The sequence below is a fragment of the Notamacropus eugenii genome, chromosome 3 (assembly GCF_028372415.1).
Source record: "Notamacropus eugenii isolate mMacEug1 chromosome 3, mMacEug1.pri_v2, whole genome shotgun sequence".
In the NCBI taxonomy this organism is placed as follows: domain Eukaryota; kingdom Metazoa; phylum Chordata; class Mammalia; order Diprotodontia; family Macropodidae; genus Notamacropus; species Notamacropus eugenii.
Window position 1 is genome coordinate 397589330 of NC_092874.1, and position 22264 is coordinate 397611593.

Below are 22264 nucleotides of genomic sequence, written 5' to 3' on the forward strand. Positions count from 1 at the left end.
CAGGTAAAGAGAGAACCTATCAGGAGCAACAACTATATTTACTGATGCCACAAAAAAATGGTAAGGTAGCTGACTACATACCCCCTCATACACAAAGACTTATTTCCACACCTTTTGAATCTACACAAAAAATTAGCTTTTTACTATAATTACAGCCATTCAAGAAATAACAGGTCCTTTCAACATTGTCTCAGATGGCAAATATGCAGTATATACAGTTACTCCTATTGAGATGGCTCAAATAAAAAATGAAGTGCAACAATTATTCATGACTTTACAAAACACAATTAGAATACGTCAAGGAAAGATTTTCATAATGCATATTCCTTCTCATACACTCATCTCCACCTGGCCCCATAGCGGAAGAAAACAAACAAGCTGACAGCCTCCTTACACTTACTTTTCTAGAAGCAAAACATTCTCCTGATCATTTTCATCAATCAGCAAACATGCTTAGAAGACAATTTCATATAACTAGAGAGCAAGCCAGGACCATAGTGAAATCATGTCCAAAATGTATTCCATTTTTACCAGCTCCACAAAACACAGCAGTTAATCCTTGAGGATGTTCACCTTTACAAATTTGGCAAATGGATGTTACTCATATTCTGGAATTTGGCAAAAGTAAATGTTTACATGTCACTATAGACACATATTCTGGTTATACTATTGCCACCCCTCTTACTGGGGAATCTACAAAACATGCTATTGATCATTTATACAGATGCTTTTTCTGTATTGGGCATTCCACAAGTTCTTAAAACAGATAATGGTCCTACATATACCAGTCAAGCCTTCAGTGTATTTTGTCATTCTTACAGAATACACCATAAGACTGGAATTCAGTATAATCCCACTGGTCAAGCTATTGTAGAACATCACTACCGTGACATTAAGACTCTCCTTCAAAAACAAAAGAAAGGGGGAGAAGATGGGAACAGGACACGACAAAGAATTGATATATGGCCTTATACACTATAGATTTTTTGACACCAGACTGTGAAGGGCTCACACCGGCCCAAAAACAATTTCAACAAAAGAAAACACACTTTATAGACAGCAGAGTCATAAAAGTTTATTGGAGGGATCCGAAATCAGGGTTGTGGTTCGGGCCATCTGATTTACTAACCTGGGGACGAGGTTATGCTTGTGTTTCTCCAGGAAATAGCCAGGAGGTGGTCTGGATCCCAGAAAGGAACATCAGATCCACACCATTCCTTGGAGAAACGGATAAGCTGTGCATTCAGAAAGAAAAGAGACCCGGTGCCCAGAGGCTCAGCATCGGCCAGACAAGAGCATGACAATGCTGATTGCGATCTGCACTGCACTCCAGGCCACCAGCACCAGGACAGCTGCCCAGGCGGAGACAGAGACTGAAATGGAGAGATGGGCTGTAGTGCATAATCCGCCTTGGGTGAGGGTGGTGAGTTGGGGTGAAGAAATTGAGGAAGTACTTATGGTGGGAAATGCTTCAGTGCTGTTTAATAAGGAAATTAATATTCCTAAACCAGAAAGTAGTTCAAAGGTTTTGCATAATTTCATAGGGTTAGTGCCTATTGCACCTATATGCTTTTTCTAAAAACAGTAGTTTATCACACTGTTTTATGCTGACATATATAAATCTCACTGCACACTATATTCCTAGAGCATATGGAATTTACTGGAATATAGTAATGCTAGGGTTGCCAAGCAAGGAATCCACGAAAGGCATGATAAGGAGACCATCAGCACCACCTTGAAGTAAATTATTTGGATGGGATAATAAATTTATTTCCTCCAGTTTGTTAGATGCCAAACTCTTTGCCATAATGTGACAAATAACTGTACCATCCTGTTACAAATGTGGAATCAAAATCATGTCACGTTGGCTACTGGAGGCTGGATTTAGCCTGAAATAGTTCCTCCCTCAGGAAAATCAGACATTCAACTATGGAAGGCTATGGCTTCATTGGGATGGGTTAATGTGACTATTAGGGCAATACCCACTGACAAAAGGGTTAATAAAACAGAGAGTCATAATGACACACGTGCTTGCTTAGGAAAAAATTTTGCCTGTATGGTAGGAAAATTTGGAAATGTTTCAGTAGTAAAAAAGGGTTCTGTATGGAATGTAACTTGTTTTAATTGTACTGTCACAGAATGTATTGACCCCAAAGTCCAAGAGAAAGGTATTGCTTTTGCAATTACTCGCCCAAGATTTGCAATGATGCCTGTTAAGAGCAAAGGATGGTTCCTGTCATCTGCTGATCAGACTTTTGACCAATTGGTGGTAAAAAAATAAGACAAAAAAGATGTATAACTTGTATTGTGTTAAGAATAGCTTCTTCTGTATCTATAGGATTGTCTGCATATACTGTGCAAGAGCAAACAGTGCAAATGCATTTTATGGAAAATTTAGCAAAGAATGTATCATTAGCTTTAAAGGCACAACCAGAATTAATAATGACGTTTATCATATTTTAAATGCTATGAAAGAAACCTTAGTGCAAATAGGGAATGAGTTAGACATATTAGAAGTTAAGTTAGCAATGAAATGTGATTATAGATTCCTATCTTTTTGCCTTACACCTATCCACTATAATAATTCATATTATAATTGGAAGAAAGTAAGAAATCATCTAAATGGAGTATGGGGAAATAGCACATTGACTATGGACATGGATGACTTAAACAAAATAGCATATGATATTGAGAAAGCATCCAAACAAAATCTTGACCCGGCAAGTATAGCTAATGAAATTTGGAAATATTTTACTAATGAAAATCCTTTTACCTCCTTGTTTCACTGGATCGTATCTATACTACCTTTGTGTTTATTAATACTTGTGTTTCTTTGTATCGCACCACCTATCTATAGGCGCCTTCTCTCTCATGGGAAAAATCTTCAAACCCAAATACACTTTCTATGGCTAAAACAAAAGAAAGGGGGAAGTGTTGAGGGGCAAAGTGGAGTGTAGGTAACATCTGGGCCAGGGTTTCTCTGAAGCCTGCTCTATAATCTATGCTCACAAACATCTGTTAAGGCTCTCCACGACCTCTTGCTTTGTTGTATCCATGGGAACCCAGAGAACGTGCAGAGTACAAGGACCTTGAGTGAAGAGATAGGAGTTCCTGAAGATATCTACCCTGGGAATGGGATGTCTAAAAAGTAAACTAAAAATGTTTTCATGGGAATCGCCTTGCCTGCTTGCTTGTTTGATTGTAAGGGTCTATATAAACCCCTGGCCTCAGTTAATAAATGGGAATTGTCCTTTACTTTCCCCACCTGACCCGTTCCTTTCTTCATCACTGCTTCACTGAACCACTAGGGGATGCTGGCCCCCCGCACTGGTGGGCACAAGATTGAGGTATTAGTGTCTCACATTCATTGTTAAAATAGGTAGCAGAACGTCATACATGTCAACTGGAAAAGAAATGAACTGTTCCTTGGTAATAATTGGAGAGATAGCAAGGGGAAAAGTCCAAGCAAAAATTTGGCAAATAGATTATGTTGGATCCTTACCCCAAGATAGAAGATGCAAATTTATATGTACTTGTGTTGACACCTATTCAGGTGTACTAATGACTTGTTCTTTTAAAATTGTGACCCAGAGAAAGGCCTGTAGAACTCTAGATACCATAAGTCTATATTATGGAACCCAATGCAGATTCAAAGTGACAATGAGTCACATTTTAAAAGCAATGAAATGGAGAGATATTCTATATTAAACAATACAAAATGGATATATCATATTCCATAATATCCACAATTAACTGGATTAGTTGAAAGAATGAATGGATTATTGAAAGAACAGTTAAGGAAGCTAAGTTCTAATAATTCTTGTCCACAATGGAAAGATAATTTGTTCACTGCTTTGTGTAATTTGAATAATAGACCATTGGGAGGAAGTACACCTTTAGCCAGAATGATGATCCCAAATCTGCAAAGTAGAAAACAACAAACACGTAAGATTCCAAATATTGAGTATTGGACTGTGAGGCCAGATGTCCCAGAACTGTATCCAGGAACTCCCCATTCAGCTGGATATGATTTACATTGTTTGGAAGACTTGTTTTGGATAGGAAAGAAATAAGGAGAATCCCTACTGGGATATGTAGGAAAATCCCTAAAAATCATTTTGGATGGATATTACCTAAATCAGAATTAGCAGCTTAAGGAGTACATGATCACTCTCGATCTTTGCTAATAAGGTATATTCCTTGCTAAACTTGTTCTTGAGGTGCTGTAGACTTCCTAGACACTCAAATCTCCCCTTCACAGTGATGGTCACTCTACTGCACAATGCATCAAAGTCCTCTATGCTGGGGAAACTAAGAATCAAAACTAGGGATGTGTCACCTTCCCTCTTAGGGTGTTCTAGGGATTAGATGCAGGCAGAAGTTTATGTCGTATCTCTGTAGAGATGCTAACTGTTGTTTATTCGAGAGAAGATGATTACCAAATTGTGCCCTTAATTCATATATTTTACTGTGAATAAGGCTATGATAGTGGGTTCATGGACTCCAGAAGCACGGCTATATTTACCCTGCTTCTGGTTATCGTCTTCCAATTATTTTTGAAGTCTTTGTTTGTTTAATCTATGTGCTAGATTTGTCTCCTATAGGTTTAGTGCCCTCTATTTGTAGATGAATGACTGCTTAAGCTGGATATCACCCTCTGTCTAAGACTATGATGTGTCACCCCTGGACCTGGCATTGACCAAGTTCCAGATACTGACTAAGAAACTGACCTCTCAAATGGGATGTTTTAAGGCAGAGACAACTCTATGTCCAATTTCAGCAGGAAGTAGTTTTAGAATACGAGACCTTTGCCCCTTACCCCAAGGGATTTGGGGTCTTATTCCTTTGAAGGGGGAAATGATGGGGTGTTTGTGCCCAAGCCCACAACCTAAGATATGTTTTGTGTTTATTTTGTTTTATCACTTTTATATTGTTATGGAAGTTATGTGGATACAAGTTACCCCTAAAGTCCCATCAGCCTATGTAATGGACATGAAAGATCTTGGGGCTGAATGTAATATTAATGGAATAGGAAAATCTTCCCCATCCATTAATAGGCCTTTGTAACCTGCTTTGAGCTCTGGCCCAGCTCACAGCTGTGAAACACCCTGAGTGACATGTAGCCCATTGTGGGAAGAACTTACCCAATGGAATTTTAACTGAAATTGGGTTGGGGAGAGAGAGAGAAATTGAGTTTGGAAGTGTGAGCAGGGGTGGAAGGTGGAATTCTAGCTAAGGAAACTTGTTTGTGGGGAGATCTAACAGAAACAATGCCTAAGACGTTGGTGTTCTCTGGTTTGTTGATAAGTACATAGCTAAATCTTACCTTCTGGTATCCTAATAATGATGTTCTAAATAAATCTTTTGATTTTGCCTTTTGAGGAAGAGAGTTTATTATATTTTGTGAATCTACCCTGGAAATACATGTGCATATTCATGACAGCTGCTATGGGTATCACATTGGTGTTACTTGCCCTCATGCCACTTGAGGCTTGCCAAAGGATTTTGGGCAGCCTGCAAAAAAAGTAAAGGTTATAAAACAGACTTGAACAACATACAGATAGTATGTTGTGCAGGTCCGATTGAAGGAGAGGTGTTTACTACTTTCCTGGCCTGTGCTCTGGTCTGTGAACAACCACAAGCACTCTTTCTGCCCTGAAACTGTGACTGCAAGCTCTGCTACGCCAGTGCTCCTCCTCATCCTGGGACTGCCATCCAGGACTTGGACCTGGATCCAAGAATGGGCAAAGCAACAGAATTCTGGCTTAGTTCTAGCAAAAGGACCCCTGTAATTTCCCTCAGACCAGTTGTTTGACACCCCTGCCCCTTATTGTCTTTGGGCTGAGAGCTGCAGAAGCAGCCAGTGTTGCTGCTGATTCAGTCATTCCCAAGACCTGCTCCTGGTTTGCTGTGGTGGTAGCTTTGCTAGCATGGCCTATGCTGTTCTGCACTTATCCAGGTGTGACAGATCTTTCCTGCTAACCATATAAGCTCACTTTGGTGCCTGTGAGCTAAGAGGTCCAGAAACTACCACTGTTGTCAGTGATTCAGTTGCCCTGAGGCCTGCTTCTAGTTTGCTGGGGTCTGGTCTGCACTGGCACAGCCTATGCTAGACTGTACTTCTCTCTCACTCTAGTTCAACAGACCTTTCCTGCTTTCTCTTTTGTGGGTTCTGCTGCTCTAGAATTTGCTTAGAGTAATTTTGAAAGGTTTTTGAATGGGTTTGGGGGAGAGTTCAGGTGAACTGCCTTTATTCAGATATTTTGGCTCTGCCTCCCTCAAAAAGGATTAGGCTTGAGAAAAGGACAGTGGATTTGTTCATTAAAAGATAACTGGGTAAATTTAGAGAAGTTTCCATGGAATGATGAGATCAAAAGGTGAATTGTAAGGTATTAACAAGAGTTAGAGAAAATGAAAGGACCTATTATAAAGGACCTCAAGGAGTTTAGCCATACAAGACATGAGAGATATGAGAATATACATTTAAAACGTTATGGTCATCTAGTTCAACTCCCTCATTTTGTAGATGAGGAAACAGGTCTAGAGAAAGGAAATACTTGCCTAAATTCACTCAAGTTGTAAGCAATGGAATAAGAATTTGAACCCACATCTTCTAACTCCAACTCTATATTCTTTCTAGTATACCATGCTGTCTTATTGTACTAGGCATTTCATTATCTGAGAGAGCTTATTAGAAATTTCACAGTATATGTGTGAGGGCAAGCAAAGTAGGATCTTTTTGCTGATTTTGTCTATGCCAAGAAGTATAATACCTCTGAATAATGTGATTAAGGAGGATCATTCCCACCCATTGTTGGGCCTGCCCATTGAGGGAAACTCAGTGTTTTGTAGAAGGGTCCCAAGTACCTTTTGTTTTTTCTGTTGAGGCACTGGGTCAGAGGGTCATGCCCTTTGGCTCTGAAAAGGTGAGATTTTACTTTGGGGCTTAGGAAGAAAGTTTGTGCATCAGATGAGAGACACTGGGAAGTAGCCCCCTGACTTTGAAAACCCAGATGTTGGTGCTTCCCTCTCTGGTAACTATGGTTAGACAGTTGGACTTGTCTGTTGATATATATATATATAAATGGTCAGACAATGTCTTCTATCTGACCATAATCAATACATATATCACAAATATATCATGTATTGATTATGGTCAGATAGAAGAAGCCATGTCTATTGATCTTTGATTTCTCTGTATTTTCTCTGAAGTTCAGGGTGCTGACTCCCCTGAACTAGGTGAATGATATATGTGCTTCATTAAAGGAATGATATAAATGTTTGGTTAAAGTGATTTTTAACCTCTCAAAAGTTCTTTCCTTTTATGAATGCAGATCTAAGAACTATGATGTAAGGCCCCCCATGTATGTTGAGATGCTTACTGCTACAACATTTTACTTGGTAATTTACACAAATACTACATAATATCAGTACCCACCATTCAAGTGGGCATTTCAGTGAATCATTTATGGCATGGAAATGACAGGTGTTATGCCAGTGGAGCTTAAAATCTTGCAATTGTGATCAACTTGTAAAAGTATTGAGTCCTGTCTCTGTACTAGATAAGGGATAACCTAGTTAAGTCTAGAAACAAAAGAGATACATAGAGAGATAGATATACAGACATAAAGTTTCATGTAAAAATGTCATGACTGATATTCCTGTGGCTTTATTATTATTTTTGTATGGAAAAGTTCCTTATGAGAACTTTTCTGTAGCTTTTTATTATAATTTTGGTGATTGTTATTATTATCTGGAAAGGTTTTTCATGATCCAGAAGATGATGACTTTTTATACCCACAAAACCATCGAATAAGGTATGGTGTATGTGGTAGGTGGGAGGGTGAGGGAATGGTGGAGGTCTACAATCTGTGACAAGTAACTGCACTAATGAAATCATGGATCCTGAAGTACTGAATTAGAATCATCCCCTGCTCCAGTTCCCTAGGAGCTCCCAGTATTTACCATGTTCTGGTTCAAAATGTCTATTCATCCCTATTCTTTGACTAATGTCTGCAAAAATAATTGCTTTCTATCCCTACCCAGGACAAAAAATGTGCCACCCATTCCCATGTTGATATGATTTTTTTAAGTTAAAAAAAATGTTATCAGTCTGAGTTACTTCAGTGTTTAGAGAAGATTATCCTACCTGAAGTAATGAAGAATTAATCCCTAAGCTCAAAAAAGGCAATGTGGTATGGTAGGAAGAGCACTGGTTTTGGAATCAGAAGTTCAAATACCCTTTCTGTGAATTGTTCCGTTCTACTTCTGGGAACCTAGACAAGTCGCTTAACCTCTCTTCACCTTTTCTGTAAAATTATGGGGTTGGACAAGATGATCTCTAAGGATCCTTTAAGTTTATAATCTTATGAACCTTTGGAATGTTAAAATAGTTGGTAAGCAATGAACAGAGGAATTGACTCCCCAACTTACAGACAGGTATAGCTTAAAGGAAAAACATTTGTTTCAGTAAAACCAGTGAGACATGGAAGAAGTTGTGGTATCACTATCAGTTTTACTTCCCTAGAGAGAATTTGGACTTCTGACTGATTTTTCAAAGTGTGGCAAGGTGAGGACCACAGCACCCTACCAGAGGAATGTGGAAAGTCACAGCTGTGAACAAATCTGCTATGTGCCTAAAGAATGGACACATATAAATACATTAGTTTTGAACAACTGAGCTATTTTGCCATGTGCATGGAGAAACACACTTTGTCATGGAACGGAAAAGCATTTATTAAGCACTTAACTATGTACCAATCACTGTGCTAATTCAATACTGAGAATACAAATGGAAAAGGAAGACAATCCTCACTCTCAAAGACCTCAAATTCTAATTAGGAGAATGGACATATTTAGGAAGGTTCAGTATGAGGGGAAATGGAAAAGTCTAGAAGCATAAAGGGCAAAATAGCCTGGTATGTGGTAAGGCCCAGCGGAAGGTTAGTGGAATCAAGGATAAGGGACCCAAGAATTAGAGTGGAGTAGGGCTCTGGACTTCCTAAGGGAAAGGGGAATATGGAGAGTTCAGCTTGGAAGGTGCTTCTAGAATTTGGTACAAACTGGGCAACCGACAATGGGGTAGGGAAGAATAATGAGATTATGTTCATTATAACTATAACATTAATAGCTATACATATATAATATTTGTATATGTAATGTAATATATTATAAACATATATAATATACTAATACAAGTAATTAATATCAATAACTAAAATAATAATATAATTGCATTAATAATAATATGACCTCATTATATACTTATTTTTTGTGCTTCATAACTGTAAACTCTTTGATAATGAAGGTTCCTTAGCACCTATCTTGAACACACTGCTGATGCAGCAGGACTTAGCAGTTGTATGGAAGGTATTAAGAAAAAATCTTAAAATTAGGCCACAGATGATGTTCATAATTAACAAAGTCATCCCTAAGAATTAAACTCTAAGTATAGTTAAATCCACAAACACTACACTATAGTTTAAAAACATTACACTATAAATAGATATAGTAGTAGTAATAGTAAATATAGTAGATGGCTAAGAAGCAACAGATGCAAACCAAATGTTCCCTCTTCTTTCTCAGCATAACTGGGGATTATTTCAGGGAATAATAACATATGCCTCAAGGGGTGCCATAGAGAAAGTTTGTGCTTAAGCTGTACTACCTGGGAAAGTCGTCTTGATGAATTTCTTAAGCTGTTCCATCCCAGACACCTGATGATCACTCTTGATCTTGGCTAATAAGGTATATCCCTTGCTAAACTTGTTCTTGAGATGCTGTAGACTTCCTAGACACTGAAATCTCCCCTTCACCATGATGGCCACTCTAGTGCACAATGCTTCACACTCCTCCATGCTGGGGAAACAAAGAATCAAGACTAGAGATGTGTCACTTTCCCTCTCAGTGAGTTCTAGGGAATAGATGGAGGCAGAAATTTATGTCGCATCTCTGTAGAGGCCAGTCTGGGCACTACAGTCTCCCAAAGTCCAGAGCTTAAATAGAGTGTAAAGATGCTGTCAGGATCAGTATGTTTCACATTGAAAGGAAGAGACCAATCCCTAATCAGTAGGAACTTCTCCCCAGTTTCCCTGTGTTCTAAAGCATTAAAAACAATATAGATCACAGCCCAGTGACCAACATTTGAGTAATGTGCAAAATTAGACATTTCTCCCCCTTATCTTAAAGATGCCAGAAAGGTAATCAAGCAATGCTTCTGAAACCAGCTCAATACTTATTGACTCCCCCGTATCTCCCTTCAACCACTGATCGAGAATTAGATTCATACCTATGGGAAGTTATGACAATGGCTTTCCCAGATTGACGGTTTTGTATTATCATGTTCCAAAGTAAACGTCGGGCCACAGGATCCATGCCAGTGGATGGTTCATCCAGGAAGATGACTGATGGTTTTCCAAGTAGGGCAATACCAGTGCTCAGCTTCCGCTTAGTGCCACCACTCCATAAGGAAGGGAAACAAAGGGAGAAAAAAGAATAGAATGTAAATAGCAGTAATTCATGGAGAACTATTTATAGAATTTAGCAGGATGGTTGAAAACCTTCTTAGGTCCCAGGACCATAAGGAGGCAGATTTAAATAGAAAATCTTAACTCGTCATCAAAATCTGTAGCAATATCTCTGGTCTGAGAAAGGAAGTGGATGTGGCAGAGATCATCACTATAGAATGAACTCAAGATACAGGATTCCTGATAAAATGATGGTGGCTGAATGGGTTCTTGAATCAACCCATATAGCTGCTGCTGATCCATCAATAATTTTAATTGGATGGATGCTAGTAATTTCAAAAGTAATTTCAAAAATGATAAGTGAAGAATGAAACTAAAATGTAGAATTGGTGAAGAGGACATGAGAGTTTGGAAATATACGTTTCAAAAGATAAATTGGCTATAGAAAAATAACTGCTGAGACCACAATTAAAGATTTTAGGAAAGTCAGATGCAATGTAACTTTTGCATGTTGTTCAGTCATTTCAGTTGTGTCCAACTCTCCAGGATCCTATTTGGGTTTTTTTTTTGGCAAAGATACTGGAGTGATTTTCCATTTCCTTCTCCAGCTCATTTTTCATATGAAGAAACTGAGGCAAATATGGTAAATCATTTGCCCAGATTCACACAATTGGTTTCTGAGGCCAGATTTGAACTCTTCTTGAATTCAAATGTGATCCTGACTCGGGACAGCACTTGATAGAATGGATACACTGCATGACCTAACTGTCCCAACTTTTGCATATGATGGCTTAATAAAGGACTTAATTGTTTTAAATATCAAAAGATATAGAATATTTTAGCATTCTACTACAATAACAATTTAAGATTTATGCCTTCTGAAAAGATTGACCATCATAGGTGTGCTTACTAGCCTATGATGATTACATATGAATATAGCGAGGTTGCAATCAATGCTAGTCTTAATAATGCAAAATTCTATTTACTGTGAAATACAAAATGGCAGGTTGCATGTAATGTAAGCCAAATTCAATGAACATGACCTTGAGACCTATTTGAGGGTATTAACATGTGTAGATGTGATATGATGTTTTTGTGCCATATTGCTACCAGTTGTGTTAATTTTTTAAGTTACCATAACAAAATGGACCAGAAAAAGACCATTTCAGATGTAAACACTTGCCACTGCAAAAAAATGACGATAGAACAAACATTTATTGTAACTGAATGATATCAATGTGGTTATAACTCTAAATTCAGACAAGATGTCAGAATGTCTGAATCTACAGCACAGACGATTATAAGACACACAGGCAAAAGAAAAGAGCAAGGTTGCCAAGGCTTTTTGGAATTTGCAAACAATCACAAGAAACAGAAGTATAACAGTCATAAAAACAGAACATCTTTTAGCCATAGGGATTGAAGCTAGTCATCAAAAACCCTTTCCTCTTAGGAGATCATCCATTTAGACAAAAACTTAAAGTTTAAGGCAATGACAGGAAAAATGGAAATGAGGTAGATAGTGAAGAAATTTTTACTGCAAGTGTTGTTGGTTCATTCACTTTAAAAATTGAATCCAGTTGCTTAATATTGAAATTACCAGAGAAACTACCAGTACATATGAGGATATAGCAACTAAATATTCTCATAAGAAAATAATAAAAAGTAAATATAGTGATCAACAAAATTTTAATGTGAATGAAACTGGCTTGTTCTGGAAAAGGATGCCTTCTACAACTTATAATTCTAAGAAAGGAAGAACTCAATCTGGATTTAAATTATGTAATGATCAAATTTTATTGGGAAGTATGCAGAAGAGGATTTTAAGTTAAAATTAGTGCTTGGTTATTGGTTTCAAAAGCTTCACATCTACCTACAACTTCCAGTTCTTTTATCAGTCAAACAGGAAAGAATTGGTAACTGAAGTTCTCTTTTCTCTTTTCAAATTATTATTTAATTGTTTGAAGCATTCTTCTTTTTCAGTTTTGGATTCCAAATTCTCTCTCTTCTGCCCCCTCCATGACTCACCAAGAAGGCAAAGAATATGATGTCAATTATACATATCAAATCATGCCAAATATATCTCCACGTTAGTCATATTGCAAAAAATAAACAAGAAAAGTAAGGAAAATTGTACATCATTCTGCAATCAGTTCCTCATTTCTTTCTTTGGAGGTGAATAACATTCTTTCATCGAGTCCTTTGTAAACTGTCTCAAATGACAGTATTATTAAAAATAGTGAAATCATTCACAATTGATTACAGTTACCACATTGTTGTTATTGGGCCTAATAAATTTCCAGTTTTTCTCACTTCACTTTGCCTCAGTTTATATAGGTCTTGTCATGTTTTTCTGAATGCACTGTTCTGATCATTTTTTTAATAGCCCAATAGCATTTCATCACAATCAGATACCACAACTTGTTCAGAGATTCTCCAATTGATAAGCCACCTCATCTTTGTGCCATCTCAAAAAGAGCTGCTCTAAATATTTTTGTACATATACATGCTTTCCCTTTTTCTTTTCTCTCTTTGGGGTATAGATCTAGAAGTGGCATTACTCTGTCAAAGGTAGTTTTATAGCCTTTTAGGTATAGTTTCAAATGTTCACTCTTCTATCAATAATTCATTAGTATACATATTTCCTTCCATCTCCTCCAACATTTATAATTTCTGACAGCTGTGAGGTGGGACCTCAGTATTTTTTAAAATTTTCATTTTTCTAATCAATAATTGTTTAGAGCATTTTTTCATATAAATATAGGTAAGTTTTTATTTCTTCTTCTGAAACTTCTGTGTTTATATTCTTTGTTTACTAATTAGAAAATGGCTCTTATTTTTATAAATTTGATTAGTTCTATACTCAGTATATATTTGAGAAATGAACCCTTCATTAGGGAAACTTGCCGTAAAAATTTGATATTTCTTCATTGTACCTATTAGCAAAATGTAGTTTCCCTGGTTATTTCTTTTAAATAGGGTTGGTTTGCTTTTGCTTTATTTCAGATCATGGTTGATACCCCTGGCTTTTTTACTCCAGCTGAAGCATATTAGATTCTACTTGAGCCCTTTATTTTAACTCTGTGTGTGTGTTTCTGTTTCAAATGTATTTTGAGTAAACAACACATTGCTAGGCTCTGGTTTCTAATCTGTTCTACTATCCATGTCCATTTTATGAATGAACTCATCCCATTCACAGTTATAATTACCATGCATCTCATTTTCTTTTGTTTCCTCTTCTCCCTCTTTATCATGTCTCTCATCAAAAGTGTTTTGCCTCTGACCACTGCCCCCCCCCATACGTTCTCCCTTTTATTATTTCCCCTTTCTCTTATTCCCCTCTCCTCTTGTTTTCCTATTGGGTAATATAGATTTCTATAATCACTTGAATTTGTATATGTTCTTCCCTCTTGGAATCAATTCCAACGAGAGTGAGGTTCAAGCATTGTTCACCTCGTTCATTTTCCCTCTACTGTAAAAGATCTTCCTTGGGCAACTCTCTTATGAAAGAAAAATTTTCCCTATTCCATCTCTCCCTTTCCCCTTCCCCCAGTGCATCTATCTTTCTCATCCCTTCATTTTTTTTTTTTATTTTGGAAATCATCCCAACACAGTCAACTCACACCTATGCCTTCTGTCTGTGTAGACTCCTTCTAACTGCCCTAATAATGATAAAGTTCTTAGGAATTACATGTATCATCTTTCCATATGAGAATGTAAAAAAGTTTAATTTTATAGAGTCCCTTATGATTGTTCTTTTGTGTTTACTTTTTAAACTTTCCTTGAGTCTTACATTTGAAAGCCAAATTTTCTGTTGAGCTCTCATTTTTATATGAGGAATATGTGGAAGCCTTTTATTTCATTAGATATTCATTTTTTGCCCTGAAGGACTTATACTTAGTTTTGCTAACTAAGTTATTTTTGATTTTAATCCTAGCTCCTTTGCCTTCCCAAATATCATACTCCAAACCCTCCAATCCTTTTCTGTGGAAGCTGCTGAATCTTGTGTGATCCTAACCGTGGCTTCACAATATTTGAATTCTTTCTTTCTGGCTCTTTGCAATATTTTCTCCTTGACATGAGAGCTCTGGAATTTGGCTATAATATTCCTGGGAGTTTTCATTTTAGGATCTCTTTTAGGAGGTGATGGGTGGATTCGTTCAATTTCTATTTTACCCTTTAGATAAAACTGTTTTAAAGACTATCTTTAAATAATTTTAATCTACTTTTTGAAAAATATTACAAGGGTAACAATATCATGTTTAGAGCATTATTAATTTTAGATAATGTTCCAAGTCTTCCAAGTACATTTAGGCTCATTGTGTGGGAAAATAAGCATGCAAATGTACCAAGGTTTAGAGAAATTCTCTGTACCTCCCAGTGTATGTTTCAGGATTTAAAGAATGATAGAACAGTTCAGTCTATGCTGCTAAAATAGTTCAAACAATAATGATATTTTCATTATACTGTGACTGTAGGCTTATTTTGGGGTTTGATATTCAGCACTTTTTATTTTTTTTTAATTTAGCTTTCTATAACTGCTTTGTTACTGCATGATAAAATTGAATCAGTAATATATTTTCCTTATCATTTGCTTACATAGGCATATTGTAATTTGGTTAATATTACATAAAATTATATTATTCACTTCTATTTACATAAATAAACAGATAATACATATTTTTAAAATTTTAATTGCATTATTTCCACTTGAAATAATGCCTGGAAGCAAATACTATATTTTACATATAATTATAACTGTAAATAGTGCAAATCTGAATATGGGACTATTTCACAATTTTCATTATTTGCACTAATTAGGACCTAGTTGTCAGTGTGAATTGGTGTTAATCATTCTGAATTAAATTGGATGATTACCAAATCTTTCAAAAATTAAAAATCTACTTCTGTTAGTGGTTTGCCTTAAGATCCCTACTTCCTGGTTTTCCCATTTGTTACACAGCATTTATTTTGATGGAGAAAGGAAAGGGAGATGAGATCTTTCAACAAAGACTGACTTTTAAATGTTACTTGTCCCATTAAGTCTAGACAAAGGTCCTTTAAATTCTTGCTTATATGGGGCCCAGAGGCCTGTATTTTGACCAGAGTCTACCAGCTTTCTGAAATGGTTCTGATATATGTACTCTGAATTTGGCTCTTACTGTCAAATCATTGTCCTAATGCCTTCAACCACTATAATATATCAATTCCTAGACGTGAACTCCTTGCCCTGTTATTGCCTAAAATCTGGCTTAAACCTCCCTTCTTTGAATTTATAAGTGTTGACCTGACCTAGCTTCTGGCTCAATTCCTGTGTTGTCCCTTACTTCAACTAATCAGTCTCAATTTGAACCCCTTTCTCAAGTTGGGTTCTTTATCCTCCACATTCCCCTAGAAAATAGCCAGTTGTAACTGCAGCATGCTAGAATGACTTTTTGATCTGGAGTCAGAGTACCTAGGTTCAGAGTACCTAGGTTGTTAGGACTCTGTGATTGTGAATAAGTTATTTAACGTTTTAGGGTTTGTCCAAGGCACAAAGGACTAATTCCAAGGAGCAGAGTTGTAATCAGCCTCTTGGACTTATTCTCTGACATTTAGCAGTGGGTGTTCCCTAAATGGAGAATTATGTAGAAAACACCACTGCCACACCACTAACACGTGAAACTAAGGTACATTCCATGAGAGTATATTGAAGGATGTGGTAAAGCTGAATATAAGATGAATAGTGAAAGAGAATGTTAAAATTTCATTGGCCTCTTTAGGTGCTTTCTGATGAAAAATATGCTTTTCTAGGCCTGTAGAATTTCAAGACCTATGCCAGGAGTTGACACATGGATAGAAACACCAGAATCCATGTAAGATCCAGGGGAAAATTCTTCAGCAGTAGTTTAATTTTATTGTTCTCACTTATAGAGATAAAAATCTTTATCTTCAGTATCACTTATCAGCAATCTCATTTCATGGTTGGCTTGAAGGCTGGGGGAGTCAACTGTGGCCAGAGTACATCCAGATGAACTTAAAGACAATCTTTTTTGAACTGGTCATTGTTCTTTCAGACAACTTTTCCTAACACACATTCAATATCCTTAGTGGTCTCAGATGCACATAATTATTACCTAGTACAGGAGTGGGGAGTGACTATCATAATAATTAGTCAAAGGATAACACACCTTCAGTGACACTATGAAGTAGCTGTTTTACCAGGATGGGAAAACTGCCCAGTTCAGGTACTAATATTTATCCTTAGAATGACCTTTAAAGAGGTACTGTTATCACAGAGAAGGGTAAAGTAAGGATGAAGTCAGATTTCTTGCAAAAGTTATAAAGGGAAAAAATGATGAATTGTTAGAACACAAACTATGAAATTGCCAACAGCTATAAAATAAAATTATTAACTCAAAGTGGAAGCAAAAATAATTATGGTAGAGAAAGCATAATTTTTTTCCATTTAAAAGTCTCCAAAAATGACAACCTTGTGAAGTAGATGCTATTATAATCCTAATTTTACAGATATGTAAACTGAGAATGCATAAGGTCAAGTAACTCACCCAGGATCATACAGCTAACAAGGCTCTGAAGCATGATTCAAATCGACTCCAAGATCATTGTTCTTCTCTACTCCACCATTTTGCTGCCTCCAAAATGAGGAGGTATTTGTGGTTTCAGTAAATTGCAGATGATAAGTATATTCAAATCTAAGCAAGGACTTGACCCACTACACTTCTACAGGTGTAAATTAATACAATAGGATCACCTCAAACTCTGAGAAACATCACAATAGTCAAGGAAAGCAATGTTTAATGGAAAAAGGCATCCAGGACAGGCACCCAAGCTTCTTCATCTGTAACATGAGGTAGTAGGAAGAAATGATTTACTTGCTGCTTAGAATGTTACGATTCAATTCGTTCATAAACAGTTGCAAATCACCTGTCCTTAGCTCTCAGCTGTCCCTCCATTTTCCTACCTATTCTCAGCTTAACTCCTCTTTTGGAGATGGTATATTTAAAATGGACACAATGCATAGTGCCCGCTGTCATTACAGAACTGGAGTAATCTATTTATTGTACCTGTTTGTTTGCTAAAATGATAGAAACAATTCTACTTGTGTTTAAATGAAGGATATTATGTAGACAGTTTTCAATCGAAATAGCCAAAACAAAGGAAAAAGAAGTGAGCTGACAGGCATATCCTTTAAAAATTGACTAAAAACTTATCTTTGGGGGGAATGTGCCATGTAGTATATGATTTTGTTTTTTCTATCTTAACACGTCTATTTCTTTAAATTCTGCTTGTATCTTTATCAGCTCATGTGCTTTTATCTCTTGATTATGTCTCTTTAATCATGTTGGTCAGTCTTCTCTTTCCGTTTCTCTTTTTTAAAATAACCTGTAAACATGGAGGTAATTTATTTCGATGCTTATTCTTTCTTTGGTAATTATGCTTATTAGATAAAATATAAACTCCTTGAAGTCTGGTATTATTTTTGCTTTTTCTTTGTATCCCCCGTACCAGCACATTGCCTGCCACAGATTAAGCATTGTAATAAATGATTATTGATTGGTTACCTGACATGTGTTTCTACTATTTGGAGCTTTTACAATCCCAACATTCTGTTCATGTTTTTTTTTTCATGAATGCCTCAAATGTTCCTCTTTTGCTGAACATCTATCATGTTTATTTAATGATTAATCTCAGTTTTGCAGGGTATGTCATATTGGGTTGCAGCTTGAACTTCTTTGCTTTTTAGAATATACTACTCCATTCCCTTCTATGGTTTCCAGAGGTTATAAAATAATCTTGTATTATTTGAATTTCCTTTATACCTAATTGATACTCTAGGATGCTTTACTGAGGTCAAATGCATACAAACATAGAAGAATATTAATCTGATAAGTAAAATTAGATCCAACAAATAAAGAACACTGAAACCAAAGCAGCTATGCCCAGTGGACTAAGAAACTGTTAAGAAAAGAAAATTAAGTAACATAGAAAGACATTTTGCATTCAGAGATATACACATGCTCACTCCCCTTAAAGTGCATATAAAGGACCCAAGGAAATTGAACTTTTTGAGACATCCCAACTGAAATTCAACTGAAGCTATGAATGTTCTATAACAACTCAGATGCTTTATGCTTCCAAGGCTGACCAATAGCAAACTTGGAGCAAACATATGGGAAGTGAATGAAACTTTATCATTAATACAAGTTTTGAGAATCAGAATTCCATGCCCTAAACCATCCTCTCAGGTCTGGTTATGTATCTCTTACATAATATCTAGAATAGATTTTCCCCTGTCCCAAGATATGCTTCAATAACCACATGGTAACTATGCTTTCCAGGGGGATATCCTTATGCATATTGATAAGATTAAAATGGTCATGTATCAAACAAACATCTTGACAAAGAATTCCCAACTCTTCCATATGAAAAATACCTTCAATGCTTCAAAAAAGAAATTTTATGAGAAGAGCGCCTGGCAAAAAACTAATTCTCACCTGTAGTTCTTTGTGATTTTGTCTGAATATTCATCCAAGAATAATAAGTGCAGCATTTTATCCACATATTGGTTGATATAAGATTCAGGGATGCCCCAAAGTCGAGCGTACATGGTTAGTATCTCCCTTGATGTCATGTAGTCCAGCAGAGCATCAAACTGTGGACAGTAGCTAAATTTCTGTCTCACCTGAAATGAGAATCCAGCCCCAGGAAGTAGGTAAAAGTCAAAGGTTTGGGCTAAATGAGAAAAATGTAATAGTGTGTGTGCTATAAACACAGATGAGGCTGATGATTTATCGTCCCTACTATCCAGGTTCTTGATTGATAGGGAATATTCACCATAACGTCACCACTGGCCCTATATTTTGTTGCCAAGGTTATGCTTTCTTTTTGTTTGAGCATTTTGTTTTGTTTATTTCTTTTTTAACTGTGGGATTTTCTTCTAGCATTCTACACTATTCAGCCAGTGTTACTGAGCACCTTTATGGGCCCAGCATTGTTCTAGGAATAAGAAGTTAAATTAAAAAAAAAAAAACCACCTTGTTCCTTATTCTCAAAAAATCTCTTTAGAGGGGAGAAAAAATGGTGAAATTAAAGAAACTTGCTTTAGTACATGATTACAGAGGAGTATAGCCAGTTAAGTATAATAGCCATTATATAGAGAGATATAGATTCAAACATAAAATGAACCTGAAAGTCCATAAGCAAAGATTTTGATAACAAACAAGAAAAAATAAAGTTGAATTTTGCCTACCATTTCTGTCATGGAAACATTTGAAAAGTTGAGAATGTGGGTAGGATTGAGGCTCCAGATGTCAGACAATCATATTGTAACTGGACTCCTTCCCCATGGCTCCTTCATTAATCTATGGCTTTCAGTCATTCAATATCACATCACTCATGATTTTAGAGACAATAGGGACAGTTAGTTGGGAGCTTCAGTGAATTTAAGAAAAGGAAAGAATGAATGTTTTCTCATCTTCTGACTCTTAGGCCTGGTTCTCCTGGACATATCCTCTTCCTTTCCTAAAGCTCTCTATCTGTCACTTGTCATATGAAGCATCTACCTAAAATTATCAACAAGTATTATCTGTAACAGGGATAAGCTAGAAGCCCTCTCAATAAGATCAAGAGTGAAGTAAGGACACCAGTTATCACTACTATTATTCAATATTGTACTAGTAATGCTAGCAATAGCTGCAAGAGAGAAAAAGGAAATTGAAGGAGCCAGGATCCCTTTAATGAGAGGATTTATTCTGTGAAGTTTGGGTTCAGTCCAAGGACCACACTTGAAGATCTAGAGGGCCACATATGGCCTCGAGGCTGTAGGTTCCCCACCTCTGTACTAGACATTCAACTAAGAAATTAGTTGAAGCAATTAATAATTTTAGCAAAGTAGCAGGATATAAAATTAAGTAGGATACAAATCATTATCATTTCTATATGTTACCAACAAAACTGTGCAAGAGGTGATAGTAAGAGATATTTCATTTAAAGTAACCATAGACAATGTAAAACACATGTATACCTGTCAAGACAAACCCAGGAACTATATGAACATAATTATAAGACACTTTTTATAGAAAGAAAATAAAATTTAAAGAAGGAGAGAAATATTGTTAATGGGCGGGCCAAGTCAATACAACAAAATTGGCAATTTTACCTAGACAAATTGATTTATTTAATGCTACTCTAATTAAATTATCAAAAAATTATTTTACTGAACAAGAAAAGATAACAAAATTAATTTGGAAGGGCAAAAGGTCAAGAATATTAAAGGAATTAATGAATTAATAAAATTGTAAAGGAAGGAAGTTTAGATCTTAAACTAGATTACAAGGCAGTAATTATTAAAATTATCTGACATTGACTAAGAAATAGAATGGTAGATCAATGGAACAGACTTGTAGGGTTTCTTAAACTTTTTCTACTTGTGACCCTTTTTTGAGTTTTGGCAGCTTTTGTTGGGATTGTGTGGGCTGAAGTCATGCTCAGTGCAAAGTGGGCTTTTTGTGTTCAGAACCAAAGCTGCAGTGAAGCTGCCTGATGCAATATAGGCAAACCCTACCAGAAACACTTCAGATTCATTACATGTTTGATTTTTAATTAATTTTTCATTGTTGGGCATTCAGGAACCTTTTACTTTTGCCATGGGGTGGTGACCCACAGTTTAAGAAGCTCTGGGCAGAATAGGTATACAATACTCAGTAGTAAGTGACTATAGTAACTTCATGTTTGATAAATGCAAAGATCTAAGCTTTTGGGATAAGAATTCACTAACTGGTAAAAATCGGTGGGAAAACTGGAAAGCAGTCTTAGATATATAATACACAATAGTAAGTGACCATAACAAACCTGAGGCTCCAAACTTTAGGCAGGAGGGATGGGGTGCAGGGGTAAGATCTCAATATTTGATAAAATTGCTGAGAAAATTGGAAAAGAGTTTAGAAGAAATTGGGGATAGGCCAATATCTCATATTTTATTTCCAAATAAGGTCAAAATTGATAAGTGATTACAACATAAAAGGTGATATCATAAGTATATTAAGAGTAGCATAGTAAAATTTACCTGTTAGATCTATGGATAAGAGGGGTTTATGACCAAAGATCTATGGATAGGAGGGGTTTATGACCAAACAAGAGATAAAGAGGCTCACAGAAATAAAATAAATAATTTTGATTACATGAAATTAAAAAGGGTTTGTATAAGCAAACTAATGCAGTCAAAATTAGAAGAACAGCAGGAAACTGAGGGAGAATGTTACAATGAATTTCTCTGATAAAGACCTCATTTCTCAAATAGGGAACTGAGTAAAATTTATAAAAATAAGAGCCATTGCCCAATTAAAAAATGGTCAAGGGATATGAACAGGCAGTTTTCTGAAGAAAAAAATTAAAACTATCATTAGTCACATGATAAATATGCTCTAACTCAGTATTGATTAGAAAAATTCAAATTAAAACAATTCTTATATATCACCTCACATCTATCAGATTGGTTAACATGACAGAACAGGGAAATGAAAAATGCTGATGGTGATTTGGAAAAATACGGACACTAATGTTGAATTATGCCCCAAAGACAAGAAAACTGTATGTCCTTTGACTAAGCATTACCACTACTTGGTCTGTATTTAAAGAGGTCAAAGAAAAGAGAAAAGGACCTATTTGTTCAATAAATATTTATAGTAGCTCTTTTTGTGGTAGCAAAAAATTGGAAGCCAAGGGGATGCCCAACAATTAAGGGATAGCTAAACAAGTTGTGATAAATAATTATGATGGAATAATTATTGACTATA

General features: G+C 36.2%; 1 protein-coding gene across 4 annotated transcripts in view; it reads right to left on the reverse strand.

Annotated features, from left to right (window-relative positions):
• The window catches only part of LOC140497227 (phospholipid-transporting ATPase ABCA3-like), a 264641-nt gene that overhangs the window by 12923 nt on the left and 229454 nt on the right, over nt 1-22264 (reverse strand). For all 4 annotated transcript variants that reach the window (XM_072597913.1, XM_072597914.1, XM_072597912.1 and 1 more), the window contains 3 exons: nt 18965-19152; nt 10289-10459; nt 9668-9858 (listed from right to left, as the gene is read on the reverse strand). In XM_072597913.1, the coding sequence (XP_072454014.1) occupies nt 9668-9858; nt 10289-10459; nt 18965-19152 (550 nt within the window). The remainder of the gene's footprint in view (nt 1-9667; nt 9859-10288; nt 10460-18964; nt 19153-22264) is intronic.